Source organism: Ambystoma mexicanum, chromosome 2p, assembly GCF_040938575.1.
Source record: "Ambystoma mexicanum isolate Mex_15411 chromosome 2p, UKY_AmexF1_1, whole genome shotgun sequence".
Taxonomy (NCBI): Eukaryota; Metazoa; Chordata; class Amphibia; order Caudata; family Ambystomatidae; genus Ambystoma; species Ambystoma mexicanum.
The window spans coordinates 484,126,683-484,151,373 of record NC_090923.1 but is presented as its reverse complement, the minus strand read 5'-3'; the positions used below and the strand labels follow the sequence as shown (position 1 = coordinate 484,151,373).

The following is a 24,691-nucleotide window of genomic DNA, read 5'->3' as shown; positions in this document are numbered from 1 at the left end:
ACTGGTTATTTTGTTGCCCTTAACAGTCAAAATAGTAGCAGTAGTAGGGACAATCAATAAAAACGACTGTACTAACAGTAAATTGACTTTCAAGTAATATACAGAATCAGTGTGTAGTTTACGGGTCCTAAACATCAGTCGTTGAGTCATTTACATTCAGAGGAGTACACACAGGAGCCGCGCCGAGCATCATTGATATTATCTAGAGAAGACAGGGGGCTGGAGCAAGAGGAATAGGAGGGCTTGCTGCTGTCGCTGGAGCGATCTAGCGAACAGCTAACAGCACTTGACAAAGCACCTGTGCAAATACGCGTGCGCAAACACACGCGCGTGATCCCTTTTGTAGAGACTTCTGGGAAGGGGGCGGAGCCAAAGTGAAGATCACTGTTAAAGAAACTAAAGGGGAAAAATAGTATAAATTCTTCCTTCTACGCAAGGCTATAGCCGACTATCTAAACAAGGCTTTAAATGTCCATATTGGTTTTGCAGGGATTCCGTACCAAGTTAGAGCTTCCGTTGATATTCTTCCAGGCTAAGCTAACAGCACTTGACAAAGCCCTTGTGCAAATGCAAGCAGAAATACAACGCGAAATCAGGGTGAAGAGTTGATGCAACACAGCAGGATTCATATTACCAAAAAGCACAGAAATGCATTAAGGAGAAGGGATTATAGTAGACATAGAAACACAGAATGGCATAGGCACACCTGGGTTAAACAGCTATGTGAGTTAGTGAAAAAGGCATAACAATGACATGACTCACAGGTATTCTTGATGGGAGAGCCAAGTTCCAGAGGCACAAGTTTGTGAGGTGGCAGGTTGCATGCTGGGTAACTGGTCCATGTGGCTGAGAGGTCGTGGAGCATGAGTTGCTATGGACAGGCACAGACAGGGGCCTTTGATTGAGGACCTTGGGGGACTGTGCCCGCTCACATGCCTGCCGGCTATTCTATTGGGTGTAAGATGTAGATTTGGGCCAATCACTGCAGGTGTAGTGGTTGAGGAAGGAGAGGCACTCCAGTGCCTGGATGATGGAAGGTGGCATAAGAATCTTCAGAAACGGGAATACTGTCTCATGAGTGAGCAGCTACCAATCCCAATCCTCTACGGGACTCCAGACACTATTCATAAACCTATATTCCACAAGTAAAGGCAAAGCAAGGGTAGCTGCTAGGAAAGTTATTACACCCAGCGAATGGGCACAGAGGGGAAACAGGTATGCAACCCAGATGCTCATTCCAAGATCAGAACAAAAATGACTTCAGGTAATTCAGGGCCATTCACATGTGCAGTGTTCTTCAGAAGACAACTTTGACAGTTAGGTCTGGGGATTTGGTGGTTCCAGTCTCCGTCAGTGACCAAACTGTTCTAGGATCACCAGACACCAGATGGAAAAAGATGGAGAACATCTGCATTAACACCCTTCACATTGGAAGACCCTCAGGACACCACAGATGTGATGACCGTACATGGGGTCTCTACAGGGATGACAACTCAGGACCTCTGGATTAAGACTCCAGCTAGACCACACTTCTTGACAGAGAGTATACATTTCCAGGGCCCATGAGGAGGATGCACTGCTAGTTTCACACAGCATCAGGTTGTGTGTGATCCAGGCACGAGGAGACGTCCTCTCTTCGAATGGTGGATGGCAGCTACAGGCTCAGGACCCTTTATAACAGGGGGTGGGGCAATCTGAAAATTGCATAGCTATATTCCAGTGTCCCTCTGGCGACTCTCTTGCTTTGGATCCTGGTCTCCAATGGTCAACTGAAGAATGGCTCCATATCCTCCTCTCTCCAGAGAAACAAAGTGCTGGGATGGGGGACCCTAGTCCACTTATGAAGGCACTGGCAACATTCAAACTCGGGGGTCTTGTCACGCTATTCGAATTTACAGTTATTTTCTTTGTAGTGAACAACCTAGTTGAGACCATGCTTCTTTGAAAGAATCGCTAAACATAAAGATTATACATGTGCGTTTGTGCATTCATTACAGCAGAACAAAACAATTGTTTAAAGCAAAGCAGCTGCCATATTGTGAGACCCCAGACAAAATTCTAATATTCAAAAAGGCTATAGCACAGTTTCAAACTGTCGAGATGCTTACAAAAATATTTGTGCAAACGTATTGTTTATATCATACACACAACTGAGAGGGATTGATGTTTAGATATCATATTATGAGGTGTCAAATCTGAACACATTATTAGAGGCCATTTAACAAGCCAATATATGCCCATCTTAAATGGGGATGTATACAAAATGCTGGGCTGAGTGTACCTCAGACCATCCATCAAGCGATGTGCAATATTCAAATTCTGGACGGCTGTCCACTCACGGACAGCCAGATCAGCTGTGACCGTGGCCTCACACAAGATAAAGAATGTGCACTTGAGTCGCAGCCATCCTGAATTTTTCTGATGTATGCAAAAGGCTACTTATCATGCTCTGGCTATAGCCTGCAAAGAGGATGCCCACATATGGCGATATTGGCGATGGTCAAAAGCCAGGTCAAGCACAAAAACAGGGCTGAAATAATATGGCCAGCTATTTTGAGAAATGTAGTTCCCAAATGGCTTCCATGCTGTAATGCAATAAAAGGTACACAGAAGTGCACACAAAACACCAAAATAAAGGACAACTGCCACAAGCTTGTCTGGCGTTCGCTATGAGAAAAATACCCATAGACCAAATAGAATGGGAAAAAAAGGTCTGCACTACTTTCCTTACTGGAGGTGGTAATGCTACAGACTTAACTGCACTGGTAGCCTTAAGGACTAACCTGTGACCCCAAAAGGAAGTAAGGCAAGCCACAAATTGAAGTTTAAAAAGACCTCCCAAAAATCAGGTAAGGGTCACCAAATATGAAGCAGATATGCTGGGGGTCCTGCTGAAGTAGATGGGAAAGCTGCAAAAAGAGAACATTTCTTAACAATCTTAGGGTGTTAATAGGTTATTTCGGAGGAACCTTCCGTATGAGACCGTTGGCATTCCTTAAAGTGCTACACATTGAAAAACAGTTCCATCAGGATAAATGCCATGCAGAAGACAGACACCTGGGCATGGGGCTACGGAAAACAGGAATGCAATATTCCATTTTGGTATTTTTCTCTTCGTGAAATTCATGAATGCTGCAGGAGAATATGGCCGAGAGTACATTCCACGATTTAAGTCTGGAATCAAGAGCGTGACAACGGTGGAGCACAGCAAGCAAGAATCTACCAACACATTTTGAAATTACTATTAACCATTGATATCTGCTCAACTAATAGATCACATTAACATGCCTGCTTTTTTTTAGTGTGTTTAGAACCTTGCATAAAAGCACACTGAAGTACAACATACATAAATAAAGCTGGGGAATGATGTCGCTGGCCGATGCCCTGAAACACACCTTTGTTGCCAGAGAAGCTGAATCAATGAAAGGCACTTTAGATAAGAGATGGACTGCTCGGAATCAGAACGTTACTTTGCAGATGCTTGTTTTACGTGCAATGAGGTTCTTTGTCTCAGAGAGCAACAGGAGGCCATGTATTCTACTGATTACCAGTTTTCCCAGTATCTACTACTTCACACCTTTCTGTGTGGTCCAAGTAGACACAGGGCAGCAAGGTTTATCGGAAGCAGGGGAGACTTTACGGTTTAGGAATTGACCATGCCTTTTTAGGAATTTGAGTCTATAATGAGGCATTGCAGAAGGACTTATCACGGGAAACGGTTGGTAAATCAGTTGAGGAAAAATCACAAGAGTTGCAGAGACATGTATAATAATTGGATATTTATAACGCGCTTTATACCCAGAGGTTTCTAAGCAACGACCCGGGGATCAAACCTGTGTTGCTCTGCGTTGTCTTATTTCCAAGGCGAGCACGTTGCTCCTGAGCTATCCTCCCGAGATCTGTGGATTTATGACCACAGGTTATCTACCTGTCATTCACACACTCACTCTGCTCCAACATGCATCCTTGAACACCTTTGCAATTGCCAGCCTTTACAGAAGGAAACGTTTAGGTGAAACAATTTGTTAACGCCACAAATTAAATCCCCCAGATATTTCAATACTCTATAGTTTCACATAAGGAAACACTGTTGGACATCCCATTTGATTATCAATTGCTCATTTAAGAACCTTACCTCACTTTGGTATCAACGTTCTGAGGTACGGTCTGATCCTCCTCTTTCTCATCTTCGTCACTACTGTCCTGGAATCGCTTATCTTGCTGCCATGCCAATTTGGTCGGTTTAATCACTTCCATCTTGTAAGGTTCTGCAAAAAAAGCACTCAATGGTTATTCTTGTGTGGAAGTGCTGCAAAAATTAAAACCAATGGTGTACGTTTAATTTTCTGATTTAGTCCTTCATCAAAGTGCTAAATGGCAGTCGGCTTCCAAGAGCTGTGAAAATATCTTCTTTCACATCGACACTGCCTGTAAGTTATCAAGGACTCACAGCCAATAAGAAATTATAGGCACCTATTTACAATATTTAAATAAAGCAAAGTAAACATGCAAACTCTAGGGAATTGTAAATGACCTTAATCTCTTGTAATGCACAGACCATGGACTAACACTATTTTACGTTTTTATCCATGCATCAGAACTTTTTATTTTCAAACCACTTTCAACACCATACGTGAGTTATGAAATATTTTCATTTTGCAACTCGCTCCCTAGTTTTCTATGGAACACCTTTCTTTTTGCTTTTTTTATCCTGACCTGACTTTTTGAAGGTAAGTAAAGCCGTCAGCTTCACTTCCCTTGCCTTGCCTTTTTGCTCATTTGTTATAGGGAAACTGACTAGTTCCTCAGACTAACAGCACTGGTAAACTGTTTCCCTTCTGAATTCTTGAATTTTTAAATTGCCAACAGCACCTTACGTTGCAGTACAATGGGGATACTTTTCTACCTTCCCATCGTTGTACACTTAGGATTTTTGGTTACTTTTATATTTGCCTAAATACAAGCTGGTGGCAGTAGTTACATTCGTACAGATTTTGCTTTATTGTTTATATGCATATTCGTGTTTATTATAGCTACTAAATGTGCTTAGTGTCCTAAAATGGGCATGCTACAAGAGGTCTGTTCTTTGGCTATATTGCCGTTTGGTCCTCTTCCTGCCTTCCCAGATCAGTTAATTCCATATAAGGTCATGCACTTGCCCAAGAACGCTGCTGGTTTTGTTGCTAGTGAGCATTTGTGTGTGTGTGTGTGTATGTGGCTAAGGAAGGGGGCTGGAACAGTCTTGTTCCAGTGCACACCCCTGCCCTGGTGCCAGAAAGGCTGCTGCTGTGGTGTATGTGAAACCAGTAGTTGTCCTTGATTGGGGAACTACTGGCTGTTTGAATGGTGCAGATTATTTCCATTGGTAGGCTTGGGCTTGCTTTCAGCTCCAGTTTTGCATAAGAGGACGACTCCTGCAGTCACTATGAAGATCTACCTTGGGAGCCAAGAATCCCTTAAAGAAGAGCCACCCGTTGACTACTTCTGCATGGGACCAACATCCATTGAAGTGATTGGCCCGGTGTTAGGTTTTCTCTTTTTAGCAACTTTCTCTCCATATTCTATGGATCCCCAAACCTTTTGTTTTGGTTTTTCACCATGTAATGACTTTTTTTTACAGTGAAGTGAAGCCTTCAGCTTTACTCCACAGGGCATTTACACATATGTTTTGGGGAAACTGACTAGTCCTGAAACTATGTTTCCCTTTTGACTTTTCCTTTTTGGCTAACTTTTTAACATTGCACAATGCATCTTCCAATGCAGTGCAATGGGGTTTCTTTTGGATGGCCCTAGACTACACACTCAAAGGGATATGTTGGCTACATAAGATGAGCTTAAGGACAACCTGGTAGCAGCAGTAACTTTTTAATACTTTTTACTGTATTTTTCTTTAGCCTTACTGGCTTTATCACATTTGGCTACTAACAGTGGCTAGTGTCCCAACATGGCAGCGTCACACGGTTTTTCGTTTGTTCCTTGGTCATCTTATCCTGTGGCCTTATTCTTGCCCTACCAGGTCAGGAATTTGCTTTTATGGTCATGCACTTGCCCGGGAAAAATGTGCTTTTCGCGGACTAGTCTATACCATGTGAGTGGGGTCCCAGGAAGTGGACTGGGACTGTCTGGTCCCAATCCACATATTGAGTCTAGTGTGCATGCTTGAGTGAAACTCAAAGTGGCCTCTTATTGGACTAACAATTGAAGGACTGAGTCTGATCCCTCACCTGACTTTGGGATAAGAAGAGTTGTCCTGCAGCCATTCCAGCAGATCTGAACCTAGCTGTGATAGCCTGTCATAGCTGAGAAGAATGTGGAACACCAGTGTACGATCCATGAAGAGGTGTGCCAACCACTGCTTGCTGGTGTCCTGGTGGAGCCCTGTCTGGCTACTGTTGGGGAGAATTATCATGTCTATGTGCTGGGCCTCAGAAAGAGGATGGCACCGATGACAGAAGCTTCAGAAAACCCGAAAGCATGTCAGGCTCTGGTCAAGCATTGGCATGACCAGAAGGCCAACATGGTAGCGTTTACTCCAGACCAGCCTGTATTGTTTATGGTACCTACAAGGCAGAGGGCCTTACAGGACAAGTGGATTAGACCCTCCAAGGTTCTAAGTAAACTTGGAGAGGTCAACTATTTAGTGGACTTGGGCAACCCCAAGGAGGCCCCTACCAAGAGGCGTTGCTAGGGAGGGTGGGGGGGGGTACTAAGAGGGGCTATAGCCCCTGGCGTTTTGGTTGTAGCCCCAGATAGAATCCCCGGAGCTGCAACAAAAAGGCCAGCTAGCCCCCACTCCCGACATTAGCGTAGCCCCGGGTCTTTTCCAGCCCTAGCAACACCCTTGCCCCTACCGTCTATCACACTAACCATCTGAAGGCTTATGTTTCCAGAACAGAACTAGGAGCTTTGCTCGTAGCCTTTGATCAGGAGGAGGAGGAGAGTGAGCCTCTCCCTGATGATCTCAGGGGACAACCTTCAGATGAGACAATTGAAGGAGTAAAACTCTCTTCAGATTGACTCTGCAACAACAGGAGGTGTTCAAGGATCTGTTGAATCAGCTTGCCTCCTTTTTTTCACTGACAACAGGCTAGATCCCTTGGGGACAGCATTATATCCTCACTGGTGACAGTCCCCCTGTCAAAAGCAGAGGTTACAGAATGTCAGAACTCATATAAAGGAGGAGGTCGAGAAGATGCTTGACCTTGGGGTTGAGGCATCTACCAGTCCTTGGGCTAGTCCAGTTGTACTAATACCAAAGGCAGGAACCAAAGAGTTGAGATTCCGCGTGGACTAGAGAGCTCTAAATGCAGTCACCACGACTGATGTCCATCCTTTACCCAGGACAGATTAGTTGGTGGACAAACTTGGTTCAGCCAAGCTCCTCAGCACATCTGACCTGACCTCAGGCTATTGGCAAATAGCTCTGACAGACCATGCCAAGGAGAAAACTGTATTCTCCACCCAGGCGGCTCTTATACCAGTTCAAGGTTATGCCTTTTGGATGTAAGAATGCACCCGCTACATTTCAGAGGACCGCGAATCAAGTTCTGAATGGGTAAGGGGACTTCTGCATGGCATACTTCGATGACATTGCCATGTTCAGCCCCACTTGGGAAGAGCATCTTCACCACCTAGGATATGTTCTGCAGGCTCTGGAATAGGCCCATGTGACCATAAATGCTAGTAAATGTCAAATAGGTCAGATTAAAGTGGTCTACCAAGGGCATGAGGTAGGAGGAGGTGAAATTAGGCCATTGCCTAGCAAAGTACAAGCTGTACAAGACTGGGCCACCCCTACTAAAGACAAGAGTGAGAGCCTTCCTAGGTCTCATTGGGTTACAGAAACTTCATTGAGAACTTTGGAACCATAGCTTCTCCCTTAAATGTGATCTCCTCACCCAAATTCCCCAAGGTGGTCATGTGGAATTAGGAGTGCAAAAAGGCCTTTGAAGGACTGAAGAAAGCCCTTTGTCAAGCACCAGTCTTGAGAGCTCCCGATTATAACCAATCCTTCATTGTAAAGACAGAGGCTTCTAATTCAGGGATATATGCAGTTTTGAGCCAACTGGATGGGAAAGGCAGGGAACGCCCCATCTGCTTCATCAGCAGGAAGCTGAAGGACCGTGAGACAAGGTGGGCAACCAAAGAACGTGAATGTTTTGCCATTGTGTGGTCTCTGAAGAAGTTTAGTTCATACTTGTATGGTTCTACTTTCATTATTCAGACAGACCACCAGCCCCTGAGATGGTTAATGCAGATGAAGGGGAAGAATTCAAAATTGTTGAGATGGTCAATCAGCCTCCAAGGGTTTGATTTTACCATAGAACACAGGTCAGGTTGTAAACAACAAAATGCTGATGGTTTCGCCAGAAAGTATGACCGACTGGAATAGGAGATTCATTCAGGAGTCGATTAAATCCTCCTGTCCATTAGTCTGGGGGGGTGGGAGGGACGAAGTGTGTTGGGAGAATTCTCATTTCTGTGCTAATTCCCTCCAACCACAGAGACCCCAGCTCTTTTGCTGGACCTATGACATTTAAATTTTAACCCTGGAGTGAGTTAGACCTTTTTCGCACTATCTCATGTGTTTTACCTGATTTGGATTTGTGCGTTTTCACTGTTTTTGGAGCTTGACGAACTCCATAGGCATTTGTATGGTGACACAGCACCTTCAGTGCAGTGTCACCGAGAGATCCTTTAGATTTCTCATAAGGTTTAAATACCTTTTCTTGGTGAACTACAGTTCCCTAGAATAGTAAAGTGAAATTGACTTTACTTACCTTTTCTCGTCCTAGGATCCTATGTGGAGTGCTGGGGGTTGCATAGTAGCCCCTTATCCTAAATTCCCATTTAACATTTTTATGTTACCCCGACTACTTTAAATGGCTGGTGGCAATGGTTTACTTTTTCCTACCATTGTGCTTTTCTACCGCAGGATGAACCCTCAGCTGCAGTACAGCAGTTGTGGGTGACCATTTTGTCAAAATGGCCCCTGTCTTCTTTTTTTTCACCATTTTCTGTTTGTGAGGTGCTTCTTGGGTTTTCCATTGTGTGATGAGACAGGTTTGAGCCCTCTGTCTTGCCTTTGGCAGGCTTCAGCCCTGAAGCCCGCCTCTGGCTCCAGTTTGTCTGCAAGGACAGGATGTGAAGGCGGGTCTTCATACCAGAGGTACTGTTTAGGCTTGGGTTACTTACCTTATTGCCTTTTTAGCTGTGCTTTTCTCAGTTGGGAATTGCATTGGCTTACATTGTAGAGTTGATCTCAACTCTCTTCTCACAGGCTTAACAACTTGTGACCCCACAAGTGATTTTCTACAAACTCTCTAACTTTGTGCAAGACTTTGATCTAAGAAGTGCAACAGATCCCTAGACTGTGTCCCAATTGACTTCGGCTGCCCTGGCTCCCTGAAGACTCTTCTAGTCCATTGACTGATACTGTGTGTCCCTCACAGGTGGTAGCTTAGTGAATACTGTTACTGCTGGGAAAGGCTTATCTAAATTTCATTGGAAGATTTAGTTGTCCTTGCATATAATGAGAAAGTGTAACTTTTTTTCCTTGCCTAACCTTTCCTTTCTGCAACCCCAGAATCTGCAAAGTATAACTAGTGTGATATATAAATGCCATTACTGTCCTTGTGATTAAAGTCACCTCAGGGTGTAGTCATTGTGTAAGAAGCATATGCAATGATTATCCACTAACTTGTTTTGATTCTGAAAAGTATATTTACATTGTTACACAAATTGCCTTTTTAAAGAATGCTTATTTAAAACTTGATGTTCATTAAATAAATAATGATTTATAACTGAAACCTTGTATGTAAGTGTTCCTTGGTTACTTGTATTTACCAATTTCATTTGTACAGCTCTAAAGCTCACATTTACCCCTCTTGAGATAGGCCTGGATGCTCAGTCACACTACTAACTTGTGTAGTACAGACCTATACCAAAAGGTGAGTTACCTAATACCAAGCAGATGTGTTGTGCAGTCTCACACAGCGTGACTGCACAAATTCTTACCGAACAGCTACTGATCTCCAAAGATGCTCATTGGTGCTTCAACCTTCTGGACCAGCGGGAACAACTGGACCCGGGGTCTTCTGGTACCTAAGCAAGTAGGAGCCCTCTGTGGACTGACCAGCTCCAGATTAGGCTACTGCGAAACAAGCGCTGCCGTTCTGAGTTTCGGCCCGGAAATGCAGGGCTCTTCAGCTCGTCCGACAAGAGGTCCTCCTGTGAAATCTAAGCTCCCTGCAATCGACGGGTCCTGTCGCCGTGCAAAGGTAACCGTCCCTGAAACCGGCTTTCCCGCATCTGGTCGAACCCCTGTAAGGAGTGCTGCAGCAGTGTGTGCTGCTTTAGGAAATTGTAGATGCCAAAAAGTTGAAGGAAAGCATGACTCCAAATAGGGTGACCAAAAAGTGGTCAAAAAGGTTCCATACCGATAGTAAAAAGGAGAGCGAGTGGGGGGAAAAAGGTTCCCATTAAATTCGCAAAAAATCCAGGTGTCCAGCAAAACACTGCTAGGTGACTCACAGAGTGGAGACTTCACACAAGAAAGGAAATCTAATCTAACAGATATTCCGGGGGCAGAGGTAAAGCTCGTCCAGTGTAGAAGTACACAACATTTAGCAATTATCATGCACATTGCAACAATGTACTATAATCTCAGGAGAGATCTTGCAGTCTATCAAATAAGAGCACATAGGATTTTTAGGTATACCTATAGTACATATGTGAGATACCATAGCAACAACATGTCCCTGAAATTGTGCTTCAGCGGGCCATGACCAAATCATGAATAAAGTCAGCTTCTTCCCTCTGACATTTCGGACATTTTCCATCAACAGTATCATCAAACTTCATTTGATGAGCTGGGGTTACCGATCCACTGTATTAACTTGATTCTGGTATTCAAGGCGACCATCCGTGTATAAACCGGTAGAAACATCCACAGCTGGTCGTCCAATTGCCTACCTAGATTCCTTACCAATTTCAGTTTACTTGGGAAATTGCCCAAGAGGCGGTCTATTGGCGGTCTATTCGTTCATTCGATAGATGACAGAAACAATTCTCCTAGATCCAGCCGAGTTCACAACATACAGTGATGTAGGAGTGTTAGAGAAGATTTCCCTATTTGTCTGAAATGAAATTCTCTCCACCTGCGAGTCCCCAGCACTTTTTGTTGGACCACCTGATTTTTGACTAGTTCTCATGAGTGAGTGGGATCCTTTTCCCACACTCAATTATTCTTTTACCCTGCTTTTGGTAACCCTTTCTGTATCTCTCTTTGGTATTTCTTTTTGCAGTCATGCTTTCCTCCAACTTTGCTGGCATCTACATTTTACTAAAGCAGCACGCAGCACTTTCTGTGCAGTGTTGCTGGGAGCTCCTAGAACTTCCACATTAGTGTTTCTTTGTTTTCCCTTGGTTAATTCAGTTACCAATGCAGGGGGATACTTTTTATTCTACCTGTATTTTCTATTGCGAATCAGCACATCCCACCTTATGTGGAGTGTTGAGGGGATCCAATGTATCCCTTTTCTCGACACTCCAGTAACTTTTTGATTGCTGTGACAAGCTCTCGGTTCAGGCTGGTGGCAGTGTACCTTTTTGCATGAGCTTTTGTGGACTTTTGACATCACAGGCTGTCTTCGCAGCTGCGGTAGGGGACACAAGGGACACCATTTACCCAAAATGGTGGCTGTACATTTTTAAGTCCTCAACAAGATGACTTGTCCTTTCTTCTACCTTTCTGGGTGGGGGAGTATTCTCTGGTTTCTTTGTCGGGCTTCCCAAGGAAAGCCCACTAAGGGTCTTTGAGTGACTGGCAGGACAGAACTGGGGAGGCAACCAAAACTCCCCTGTCCTTTGTCCTGCATTGTCCCTGACTGAAACCAGTGCAGCCTGGGAGGCTGGCTGTCCCCATTGGACAACCTCCCTCCATGCTTGAATGGTGCATGGAGCATGATTGGTGGACTGAGTCAGTGTTCTTGGATACATTCTGAGGTCCTGGACTGAAATTCTCAGTCATGATGGAACAGATGATTCAAAACCAAAAGAACGAAGATGAACACCACCAGCAACTTTCAGCAACTGCCTGAGCCTGCTGTGTAACTTCTGCTGTCCCAACCACAATATCTAAGTGACAAGGAAGATCCGAACAAGACTACTTCCTCCCTTGGACTGTTGGGCCTAACCGGTCCCAAAAGAAATCACAGTTTACTCCATACCTTGAAAAGCTGTGACATTCACAGCCTGCAAATCACCATTACCCGGAGACCTGTGCTGCATCGCTGTGCATCGTCGCTTAAAGCACTGTTTCGCCTGGAACTTTGTGGACATCCCCTTAAGCCTGCAGTGACTCAAACCAGCTCCCCCAAGTTCCCTCACCAGAGACTAGGACAGAGAAAAGGAGAAGAGTCTACCACTGCGACAACAATCCTTCACCCAAGTATAAAAAGGGGCACCAACAAGCCAGAAGATCAACGATCCTTTGCTGGGCATCTGTCTGCATGAGAGCTGTCGTCAGATCCACCAACATCACTTTCTTCCATCACTAAGACCAAGAAACCTGTGACAAGGTCTGCTGTCACCTCACCACTGGAATCGTCCTGAAGCAACTGCTACTTCACTTGAAGGTACTGTCCTGCTCCTGGTAAAAACGTATTTGGAGTCTGCTTGCTTGAACCATGGATCGGGGTGGACAACCCATTGTACTCTAATCCTGCCTTAACACATTGATCCTTGGGGTAACAATTCAGGGACACATCCTAATTTCCTTGACTTGCGAAACCTAACCTTTACTTACCTGCAAAACCAAGAAGAGATCCTGTTGGACTCTGCGACTCTGAACCTTGTACTCTGTTTTCCTGCCTTTTCTGCCCAACCCCTGGTCACTGTTTGCCCAATGTCCCCTCTGAATATTGTGAGACTCTCATAAGATAGGTATAGACCCTTTAAGACAGCCTTGAATAAAGTTACTAAAAGTAGTATGAGTTTGGAAAAGTTTGCCTATAGGTTTCAGATGGTTTCACTATGTGATTTGTTTCTGAAAAAGCTATTCTAATGTGACTATAACTGTGGTTTACAACCCAAAGAATATTGCAAGTGTTCCTCTATTGATTTACTGTGTTATAATACTTACTTGAAAGTTACCTTGGTGTATATATTAAAAAGCTATTGTTTATATTATGTGAAAGGGCCAGCATTGTGGCTCTGTCAACGGGGGTGGGGGAGACCCACCCCAGCACAAAAATGTGTGGCAGGCAGGCCCCCTCCGCACCACTGACCACAAAAGTGATGGGTGGAAGGTTCTGAATGAATCCATCACCTCTTTGTTTTTGCTTTGTCACCCCGAGTGGGGCGGGTATGCCCAGATTGGGTCCCGTGCCTGCTGGGCCTAGAGACCCAAGCTACTCCTCACTGATGAGGCCCAACAAGGCTGAAACATGTTTGGGGATGCTTGTGGTCTCGTGCAGAAGGGATGTGACCTGGCAGTTCGGGCTGGACTGCCCCTTTTGGGGTGGGACAAAGCCTGATTTGCATATGGTCTTTCCCCTTCTGTAATGGCTTGGCAGGCGAAGAATGGTGGTCTGGAGGGTCGCCCAGAGCAACGCCAGTGGTTAAGATTCGCTCTAAACCTTCCAGCCATCAGCTCTTTGTTTTTCCCCTCCCCACCACTCCTTACCAGCAGAGATGACGGCCTTCAGGCCGTAGCTGAAGTGGGGCAGCCACCCCAGGAAGCAGTAAACGCTTGCTGCGGGGCCAGGGAGAGCCCTGTCACCTCCAGAGAGATGCCAGAGACTGCAGCGGCATCCCTGTCAAGAGGTGCCGCAAGCACAACAACACTGGTCGACAGAAAACCAAGGGGTGCTGCATGAACCCCGGTGCAAGCAGACTGTCTGCTGATGCCTGCACTCACAGGGACCTACCAGGGAAAATGATATTGTTTAAATAAAGGCCTGAATGGGGTCCATAGTGAAACCACCAACCCACCACATAGGGTTATGGCAATAGGAGAGGGAGACCTGAGAGGGCAACAGGTCTATGGGAGCCAGTACAGCTTCCAGGTTCAAAATACAGCTGGTAAAAGGGGCAGGTTTTATCCATTTTAAGCCCTCACATGGCTTTCCCCTTCAGACCCCTTTGAACCAGTTAAGTGATTGGACAGGGTAAGTTGCCAATCCAGGGAGGGCATGGAGTATTTAAGGTGGTGTGTGCAAGTGTGGGTTAGTTGGGTGAGGATAGGAGGCAGTGGAGGATTTCTGAGAGACCACTGGAGGCAAGAGTGAAAGGAGTGCAGAGGCTATTATAAAGGTGGGGGTCTGTGGAGTGTTTGTTTAAGAGAGGGGAAGGTGTGAGTAGGAGAGGTAGAAGAGGAGTAAAAGTAGCCGAGTGGACTGGTAGTAGTAGTAGTTGGGAGTAAAGATAGTAGGTGTTGGGAGTAGCGAGTGAAGGGAATAAGTAGTAGAGTGGTAGTCAGTAGTAGAGGGGTGAGCAGTCCACCATATCCCTGTGTGGCTCTGTTGGGTAGACCGGGGGCTAGACAGAGGGGTGAGCAGGATACAAAATCCATGGGAGCTTAGAGAGAGGAGGATGGAGAGAGTGGGAGAGTGACAGGGAGTGGGAGTACAGGAGTAACTATTGGCATAGAGTAAGAGAGCTTGAAACACGAGGGGCAGTAATGAGTGGGGAGGGAAGTAAGAACGAAGGGTGGAGGTGGAGAAGCAGGAGTGAGAGACTAGAGGGTAAGTAAGGCAGTGGGTGGTGAAAGATTGAAAAAGGAATCGGGCACAGGTGCAAGTGTATGCATAGAGAAAATATGACACAGGGCGAATGCAGGCACTGGTCATTACTCTGTGAGAATACGAAGCAGGAATAGGCAAGGGAGAGGTAAAAGATCCCTAGGGAGTCAGATAGCTGGCAATTTATGAAAAACACCTGAAGTGAGAAAGAGAAAAAGACAGATGGGGGTTACTGATCCTAGTCCTACTAACACTCTGATGGGGACGTCTGGGTTAGGGAGGTAGGAACCAATGGCAGAGCGGGGCGAGTGAGAGAGAGAGAGACCTAGCGCCAGTTCCACAAAAATACCAATACCTCCGAAGAACTTTTCTATACATAGACATTTTGACCACTTGTATTTCAATTAATACCCTGGGACTTTCTTTAAGAGTCTGTGTTATTCTTTGTGATGGGACCACTATGTCACAATCACTTTTAAGTGTATAAGTGTTTTCTTTGACTAAGTGTATGCTCCGAGTTCTTAGTACCTCACTACAGCCCTCCTCCCTCCCTAGATTAAGTGTGGCTGCTCGCCATTCTATCAAACCCTTGTGTGGTTCAGGCTAAATCTAAGTTGTAAACCCACTAACAAGGAGGTTTTGAGGGTTTTAATGGAAACTGTGTGGACAATGAGCAGGATACAGGTCGTACATATACAGCACCCCTTGCTTAGATCAGATCCAGACAAACGCTTCATCACAAGTTGGAGCCAAGTCCTGCCATCCCCATAGACACAATTCTGGCATGTATGGAAACTGTATAACCCAGGCGCTGATATAGCCTTCTCCACACAGGCACTGTTCTGGATATGGGATCAAATTTACATCCATCTGTATCAACCATAGTCAAAAGGCACTGTGGGTCAGTATGGTCAACCTTTTTTCACCTTTTTTCTTTTCACTTCTCTACCACTAATATGTACTAGTTGATCTTACTCTATACCCCCCACAAGAGTCTAACATATGTATTATGTATACTTTTCAACAGACATTAAAACTATGACGTATAAGAAATTCATGTCAAAAAAGAAAAAGTAAACCTCCATAATTTGAAGCAACTACACAATCCCTCCTGACGAGCCACTAAATGGGAGTGGTGAAACACGTGTAGAGGGCCAGAGGTAACCACTCAAGAACATATTTTCAACAAATTAACAGCTAACTCACTACAGACACAAATTATTCTTTGTGGACAATTATTTGAAATCATCGGGGAAGGGCAACCAACAATAATATTTGAATGAAGTTAATACAGACAAATTTAAGGAAATTGTCAATTTGTAATCTTAAATATAAATTGGAAAGCAACAGAACTAATTGAGTTTTTTTTTCCAAAATACTAGCCAGACAACCCACGCCAAGATTTGTATGTGCTGGCGCAGGATTTGAGGCATCTTGCAGGTAGTGCAGTTGGACGGACATCCTTTCAATCCTGAGATGGGGAAACGGTGGTGCTCCCGGCATCCACTATGACACAAAAAGTGTGTGTGCGACTAAAGAAATTAAGTTCCATGTCGGGAGTAAAAAGCCCACCACCTTGTGCATAGGTACGGGTCGGAGTTTCCCACTTGATCAATGTCTGTTTCAGGTGCCAAGTCAGGCCTACCAAAGGTGATCATAATTGTTTAAAACACGTATTAACGGGCCAGGCAATCCAGTTGTGAAAAAAAAATAAGAGCAGCTTGGGAACCACCACCATCTTGATAACTGCAAGACGACCATAAACTGACATGGGAAGTGCAGTCGATCTCTCAATTTTACGTCAAAGGATTGTTAGGTATGCGTAGTGCAAGGTTCCAAATTAAGATTCGATGACCAGGAGCTAAAACCACCTCCTGGGTGTCAGGCATAACCCAGTAGTTAGTAGCTACTGCTGCAGGACCAGCAGCAAGTACCCAGATAACTGCAAATCTAATGTCTACATGAGATGCACACTAACTTTTTGTCCATTATGTATGATTCACTATGTTTAAATATGTAGCAGATGTGTCCTAATGCTTCTTTATTAGCATTATAAAATACTCAAAGTTAATTTCAAATATGCATGTTTGAAAGGTACCAGTTGAACCAAGGAGCCAAAAGTAGCTACTGTAGCTGTTTTCAAGTTAACCAGGCTCTCTTAGGCTAGAAGCAGGAGCTTAATGGCTCCTAACTCACCTCCGTTTTGGACCCTGGTAGTGATTATCGTTCAAAAGAGAGGTGGGTGCTCGGTTTATGGTAATACCCAATTATTTCTCTGATGTTTGATTCCACCTGTACAATCCAATTTTACAAATTCTCGGAGTTCAAGAATTGATTTAGACCAGTTTATTCGTAAACCCAAAAATTATTCACGTTTTTCTATTTTCGCACATAAGAGGTACCAGGTTACCCGTGGGACTTTAACATACACTACAATATCGGAGATACCAGTTCCCTCACCCCACCCAATGCCAGTCCGCATCAACAATGCCTAATACAGAGACGAATCGCCAGCCGTTCCATCGCCAAGGCGAAAACTAAAGGCGATTAACACCCTTGCCTTGTCCCCGCTCTAGTAAAAAAAGGAGGAGGAGGAGCATTTGTCAAAGAGGCCAATCCTCGCACTGGACCCAGAGTAGAGAAAATTCACACAGCGCAAGTAATAGACTGTAAAACCCATCTTTTCCAGAACAGCAAATAGGTAGTCACAAGACACAGAATATAACGCTTTTAACAGCGTCCAACTTGAGCAATGGTGGCAAACAACTGCCTAAGATTTAACATAGTGGCTTCAGCCGGATTGGTCCAGATAGTACAATAACAATACAAGAGGCAGGAGCCGGTCAGCCAATGTTTTAGAAAACTCTTGGTGTCTAGGTTTATCAGGGAGATGGTTCTATAAGAAGCACAATTGGCCAGGCTTCAAGATCAACGAGACCGCAGCCTCATGCATCGTGGGGGGAAAGGGACCCAGATTGTAGCAATTCCTGCCACATCTGTAACAAACGTGGAGTGACACTGGAACCAAACTCTTTAAAGATTTCAGCAGTGATAAAATCTGAGCCAGGTGACTCAGGGTTAAGAGAGAATAGCTGATATTGCGTACATTATATCCTTGGTTGTAATCGTGATGTTAAGAAGGTCCAACACATTCTGACCCAACATGCGCAACGGAATGTCTCCCAGGTAATTTTGCAAATCTGTAGAGAAGGTTTCCTCCTTGATATATAGATTCTCATAGTAGGGGAGGAAGGTGTTGACTATGGATCCCAGGTACGAAATCAATTTCCCCTTTGTGTCCCTTAGAACGGGCACGCTAGGAGTGCCACCTTCAGGACGCAATAATTGAGCAAAATACATCTGCTCTCATATTTACGAGCCTTCTTCGGGCTGACAGAAACTCAATCTCCCTATTGGCCAAAGAGGAGAACTGAGCCAACTTGATCTTAATGGACGACAGCAGTCCCTCCTCTTCAGCACACCATAATCGTAGCTCGAGACATCTGTTAAGTAAGAATTTCATATCAATGATAAATCTTCCTGACCTGTGTCAACCCCAGAACTTGTGCTTTGACTAGGTAACTATTTGAGCTTGTACCTAGGTAAAGGGGAATATTTTTCCCCTCTCACCCAGTATGTTACTCTGTTTATGGGTGACCACTCATTTTTGGCTTAGGCTGGGTTGCCCCTATGGGCTCCCCTGTTAATTTCTCCGTCATGTACTTGTACTTGGGTGAACGACAGTTCCCAAGCAAAAAATAGGGGTTTTCATGCACCTTTACATTTTATATTTTGAGCCAGAATATCCCACCTTATGTGGAGTGCTGGGGAGATACAGTGTACTTACTTTTTTAGTCTTCATTACTCGCAGCCTCAGTAATGCACAGAAGGCCCACCAAGGCCCACCATTTTGCTAAAATTGTGAGCTCCTTCTTTTCTCGCCATATCATGTATGCTTGCTGTTTCTGAGGTCTTCCCCTGCCATTCTATGGGAGAACAACGTCAGTGACTGTTTTGTCTTCGGCAGCAATCCTGTGGATTCCCCGGCAAGGCTCCAGAGTATTTGGAAAGGCAGGAAGCAAGGGAGGGGCCCAAAACTCTGCAGCCCATTGTCTTTCACCTTGCCTGAAAGGAACAAACACCCAGCGGGGGTCTGGCTGTCCTGATTCGACAGCCAGACCACCACTTGCTGTAAAATGCATGGAAGTGAATGCAGAAGCTGTGCTGTAATTCCTGATAAAAACTACGAAACTGGAAGCTGCTGACAAGTCGACCACTAGAGTTGAAACCGAAGAGGAAGATGAAGAAACGACAGCCATAGCGATTTCCAGCAACCAGAGAGCCTGCTGTGTAACCAGAGCCTGCTGTTACACTTCCTTCCAATCGACCTGGGCATTCCGAAAAGGACAGCCCAGAGCCTGGTGAGATCCACTCGACACAAGACGACCTGCATTTTGAGCCATCCCACGTTGTGCTGCGACCTTGCGCAGCTGCAATAACTCAATACTCTGGGACCTCGAGCCATTGTGCGGTGCATGGTCTTACGAATACCTCCTGCTGGACCTCCAGAGATGTGAATTGAGTCCGAAAAGTCCCGTCACCAGAGTGCTGGACCTTACAAATGAGGAGAATCCAAATCATCGATATTCAGTCTTCTTTTGGCTCCTGAAAAGGGCACCAAAACTGCAGAGCAGAATCCAGCTGTGAAGAAACTCTTGCCTGGAACCTTCTTTGTTGATCCCTGCTGAGAAAGCCTTCCAAAGTCCTGTCTTCCGTCTTCATGACAAGGAATTCAGCGACCAGGTTTTTGGCTGCCGATCCAAGCAACCTCTTCTTCGGTGCTGATTAAACAATGTGAAGATCCTCTTGCCTAAAGCCTTCCCCATAATCCCTGCTGCAAAAGCTTTTCCAGTGTCCTGTCTTCTGTCTTCATGATAAAGGAATTCAACGACCAGGTTGTTGGTTGCCGATGCTGAAGTCTTCTTGCTGCAACTCTTTTGGCTGGGGTATTTACTTACCTTAAGCTTTTGTGATTTCTGTAAAGCTTTGGGGTGTTCTTTTGATTGGGGGTCCTCTCATCCAGTTCAGCCAGGCGAATTGCTGGAATCCTCCTACGGTGTCTTATCTTAAGTCCCTGGACCCTAACTAACTTTAAAGTGAAATACTTACTGGTTGAACAGTCTTCCACTGGAACTCTGACTGTTGCCTGTAACAGAAGCCTGTCTCGCCATGCTTACAGCAGGCTCCTAGACCACTAAGGTCCATCTTCTGCTTATGAGTGAACTCATGCAATAGAATAGGGAAGTACTGTATAAGTAAAGGGTTCTGTCTTGAAAAGTATAACAAGTGTTTAAAAGTACTTACCTGTGAAAGAGTTGGTTGGTAACTAACTCAGAGTGCACAGTTACAAAAGTTCCAACTTACCTTGCATGTGTGTTGTGCCTGAAAAGTAAATATAAGGTTATGTTACTCACCTGTGAATTGGAAGTGCCTGTATAATTGGTTATTTATAACACGCTTAATTCCCAGAGGTTTCTAAGCATGGACACGGGGACAGAACCTGTGCTGCTCCGCATCATCTTGCTTCCAAGGCGAGCGTGTTGCCACTGAGCCATCCTCGCGGTATTGCCCCATAGCAATCCTTTCCCAAAAGTAATGCTTGGGTCTTGCTTCCACCGACTTGCTGTTAGCCGGTCTAGAATAATCTGCCTTAGGTTATACTTACCTTTAAGTTGCTGGTAGCGCCTTTAAAAAGTATGGCAAGCATCACTCACTATAATAGCATTTCTGATGATTGTATCTGCTTAGATTCACATGCTGTGCATATAGTGCGACATCTAGTGGAAATCGCGGAGCACTGCATCTTTCTTTCGGAGATCGAAAGGGGATGTCGACATGGGCGTGATTGTAACTCTATCCCTAATGTGACGTGCAGTGTACCCAAAATCCCAAACACGTCGAAGACCCGCTGGTTGTTTTGTTTCTGCCGTGAGGGAGCCTTATAGTCAACGTGAGCGAGTACAGAAGAGAGAAGGTGTAAGAGGTCTATGTTCCTTCTACTACACGAGGGGAAGAAGCAATATGAATCTAAGCAGATACAATCATCAGAAATGCTATTACGGTGAGTAATGCATGCCTTCTGATGCTTGTGAATCTGCTTAGAATCACATGCTGTGCATAGACTAGCGAGCAGCACCCAGAGATGGTGGTGGAATGTGTGAAGGAACAGTAGCAAAGATACATCTTGGTACTGCTTGTCCCACTTGAGAATCAGACCTAGAGTGTGCATCTAGGAAGTATGTAAAGGTGTGTATAGAACTACAGGTTGCTGCCCTGCAAATGGAATCAAGAGGAACATTTGCAATGAATGCTATGGTAGCCCCTGTGCCCTGAGTAAAGTGTGCTCTAGGCATGGAGGGTAGCTATCTCTTGGCAAGAGTAACACAGTGTGATGCAGTTTACGATCCACTTATAAATAGCTTATTTAGAGACAGGATCCCCTTCTCTACCATGTGCCACTGTGACGAATAACTGGTTTATTTTCCTTAGTGGCTTTGTTTTTTCCAGATCGTAGATAATCGCTCGCCTTACATCCAGTGTGTGGAGGCTTTTTTCCGCCTCATTAGTAGGGTTCTGGAAAAAGGTGGGTAGTTCTATGGACTGGTTTACATGGAACTTTGAGACACATGTGGGCCCAAAGTGAGGGTGTGCGCGCAAAACCACCTCGTCTTTGTGAATCGTGATGAATGGGTCCTGAACTGAAAGGGCCTGCAGTTCACCAACTCTCCTAATAGAGGTGATCGCCACCAGGAAGGCGGTCTTGTAGGTGAGTGCTTTAAACCTAGCCTTGTGCATGGGTTCAAACAGAGGTCCCATTGGTCTGGTAAGAACAACATTCACGTCCCATCCGGGAGCTGGTTTGGAGATAGAGGTATGAAGTCTTTTTACCCCTTCCATAAAGGCTTTAATTACATGAATTTTCCACCATAAAACCTTGTTTTGGGACGTGATGTACACCGAAAGCGCAGCTAAGTGGACTTTAAGAGAATTGAAAACCAGTCCTGAATCGAACAGGTAAGTTAGATAAAGGACGATATCTTTAGGTGAGCAACCAACAGGGTTGATTCCTTTGCCACTACACCACATGACAAATTCCTTCTATTTGTTGGAAGAGCAATGCCTGGTGGTAGGTTTTCGTGCCTCTTTGAGCATGTCCATGCATCTTTGAGGGAGCTGGAGGTGCCCAAACTCTATGACCCCTGGAGCCAGACTCCTAAATTGAGGGTTTGAGGGCATGGATGTAGTGTTTCTCCCTGGTCTCAAGACAGCATGTTGTACGGGCAAGTCAGTTTTTTGGGAGGAGAGATGGCCATTGCCATGAGATGGGAGTACCAAGGTTGGCGGGCCGACATAGGGGCCCACCAGACTCATCGTGACTGGTTCCTGGTGCATTTGTGCACTATTCTGTAGAGCAGGGGAATCGGGGGGGCGGGGGGCGACCGTAGACAAATTCCCCGGACCGTATTATCCAAATAATGTTCCCCTTGGAGCGGTTCTGAGGGTACCCGGAGGCATAATTTGGGCATTGGGCGTTCTCCAGAGTGGCGAATAAGTATCTCTGGGAAGCCCCATTATGACAAGACGTCGAGTACAATGTCCTCCTGTAGCCGCCATTCGTGCTCTACGGGTAGGGGGAAGTCTCTGCTGAGTACGTCTGCCAGAAGACGGAGTTCCCCTGGAACATGTTATGTTTGAGAGCCCACTTCTGTATGTTATGCCCTAGACTGAATGCCCCCTTGTTTGAGAAATACATGGCCGTAGTACTGTCCGTGAGGACTAGAACTGTTTTCCCCTGGAGGTGTGTCGCGAAGGCATTCAGGGCCTTGAACACTGCTAGCAGTTCCAACAGGTTTATGTGACTGGATGCTACCGCTGGGGACCACACGCTGTGCGCCGTCTGTTGAAGGAGGTGAGCCCCCCGACCCCGCCAGAGATGTGTCTGTGGTGAGAGTGGCTTCTACTGCAGGGGTGGTGAAGATTTTCCCCTGCAGAAGGTTTTCCCTTGACCCCCACTGCAGAGACTGAATGAGGGCGATGAGACGACTACTAGATCGTCCTACTGGTAGCTCTTGCATGGGGCGCATGCACGGACGAGCATGAGGAACTAAGTAGACGCAGGGAGCCATCATCCTCAACAGTCACATGACTTTGCGTAGAGTCACCTAGTGAGTGGCTACATAGTGAGCGATCTGAAACAGCATGTCTTGAACACTCTCTTCGGAGGGGAAGACGAGGCCGTCTTTGGTCCGGATTAGAGCCCTCAGAAACTGTTTGACTTGAATTGGGGTCTAGACTAGATTTTCTCTCATTGATAGAGAATCCTAGGTTGAAGAGACGATCTACTGTCTTCTGGGTATTTGTCTGGCATGTTCCGTACAAATCCTCCATTATGAGCCAGTCGTCACGGTAAGGATAGATGGACTGCCTGCGCAGGTAAGCAGCTACTACCACCAGTACCCTTGTGAATACCTTTGGGGCTGAGGCAATGCCGAAGGGGAGAACCTTGAACTGATAGTGGGTGTCCTCTATCATGAACCTGAGGTACCTTCTGTGCGCTGGCAACATTGAAATATGAAAGTATACATCTTTCATGTCCAATGTGGCCATGTAATCCCCCTGCTGCTGCAGTGGGATTATTTCCTGCAGTGTCGTCATTCTGAACTTTTGAGGTTTGACATATTTGTTTGCTGGGCGCAGGGCTAGAACAGGGCGCATGGTGAGATCCTTTTTGGGTACAAGGAAGTACACTGAATAAATACCCTTGTTTACCTGGAGAAGGGGGACGACTTCCATGGTGCCTTTTTCCAGCAGGACCTGAACCTCTTCCAGCAGTATATGCGGATGTTCTGGCGACAGGCGTCTGTTTCTTGGTGGGTGATATCGATGTGGTCGGTGAAACTCTATGCAGTACCCGTGGGCAACAGTGTTTAGTACCCATTGGTCTGAAGTGATCCCCTCCCAGGCGTGGATGAATGATGACAAACTACCCCGATTGGGGAAGCATGGGAGGGGACCTGAACCGGCGAGTCACTTTGAGGTTGAGGCCAGGGAGCCTCTAGGAGTAGAGTTCCTGCCTCTACCCTTGCCCCGACAAGAGACTTTGTTGATATTGGTTGTAACTAGAAGAGCCTTGGCCGGAGGACCAGGGGGTACTCCCAGAGCCGTATGGTCCATGGGGAGAGCAGGAAAAAGACTGGCCACAACTTAGGTGTGATCTGGCTGAGCGACTTTAGTGTTTTGTGTTCTTTTTTCACAGTCTCCAGCGCGTCATCAACAGCCTTCCCAAAAAGATTGGAGTCCTCAACTGGTTTGTTGATTTGAAAGGCCTGAGTTTAGGGTTTTAAAGCCAGAGTTCTTTAACCAGGCATTACTTTTAAGTAAGGGTGCGTCCAGTGGTCTCAGAGTGTTCGCCAATATGTTTTGGGTAACTTGACTGACCTCAGCAGCCATGACCGCCACAGGCGCGATCGGGTGGGCTCTGGGACATCTTGAAGGCCCTCCTGGATTAGGCCCCATTGGACATCTCTGTAACTTGCCAGGAGAGTGGTATTGTTTGCGATCTTAGTAGAGTAGGCCGTAGAGGTGGTGACCCGTTTACCCAAGGCATAAAGCTTTTTACAGTCTTTGTCCGTAAGGGCTTGCGCTGAGGACAGTGGAATCCCCGCCCTTTTCTGAGTGGTAGTAACCACCAAGAAGTCCGATGTAGCATGACCCCTTATTTAGAGTGGGTCGAAAGGTGAGGGGCAGAATAAATTTGTGAGAGACGGTGACTGCAAGGAAAGGGCCAGGTGCCTCTTTACAGAGTTAAGTAAGGGGATGGCTTGACTAGTCGGAGCCTTCTCCTTGAGAATATCCTCAACAAAGTCTTAGTCTGGTGCTGCCTCATG

The 24,691-nt window shown here is 45.6% G+C and overlaps 1 protein-coding gene across 20 annotated transcripts in view; it reads right to left on the bottom strand.

Annotated features, from left to right (window-relative positions):
- Window positions 1-24,691, bottom strand: part of NOL8 (nucleolar protein 8) — a 1,066,580-nt gene that overhangs the window by 221,586 nt on the left and 820,303 nt on the right. For all 20 annotated transcript variants that reach the window (XM_069643873.1, XM_069643874.1, XM_069643889.1 and 17 more), the window contains one exon: window positions 4,136-4,268. In XM_069643873.1, coding sequence (XP_069499974.1) covers window positions 4,136-4,268 — 133 coding nt within the window. The remainder of the gene's footprint in view (window positions 1-4,135; window positions 4,269-24,691) is intronic.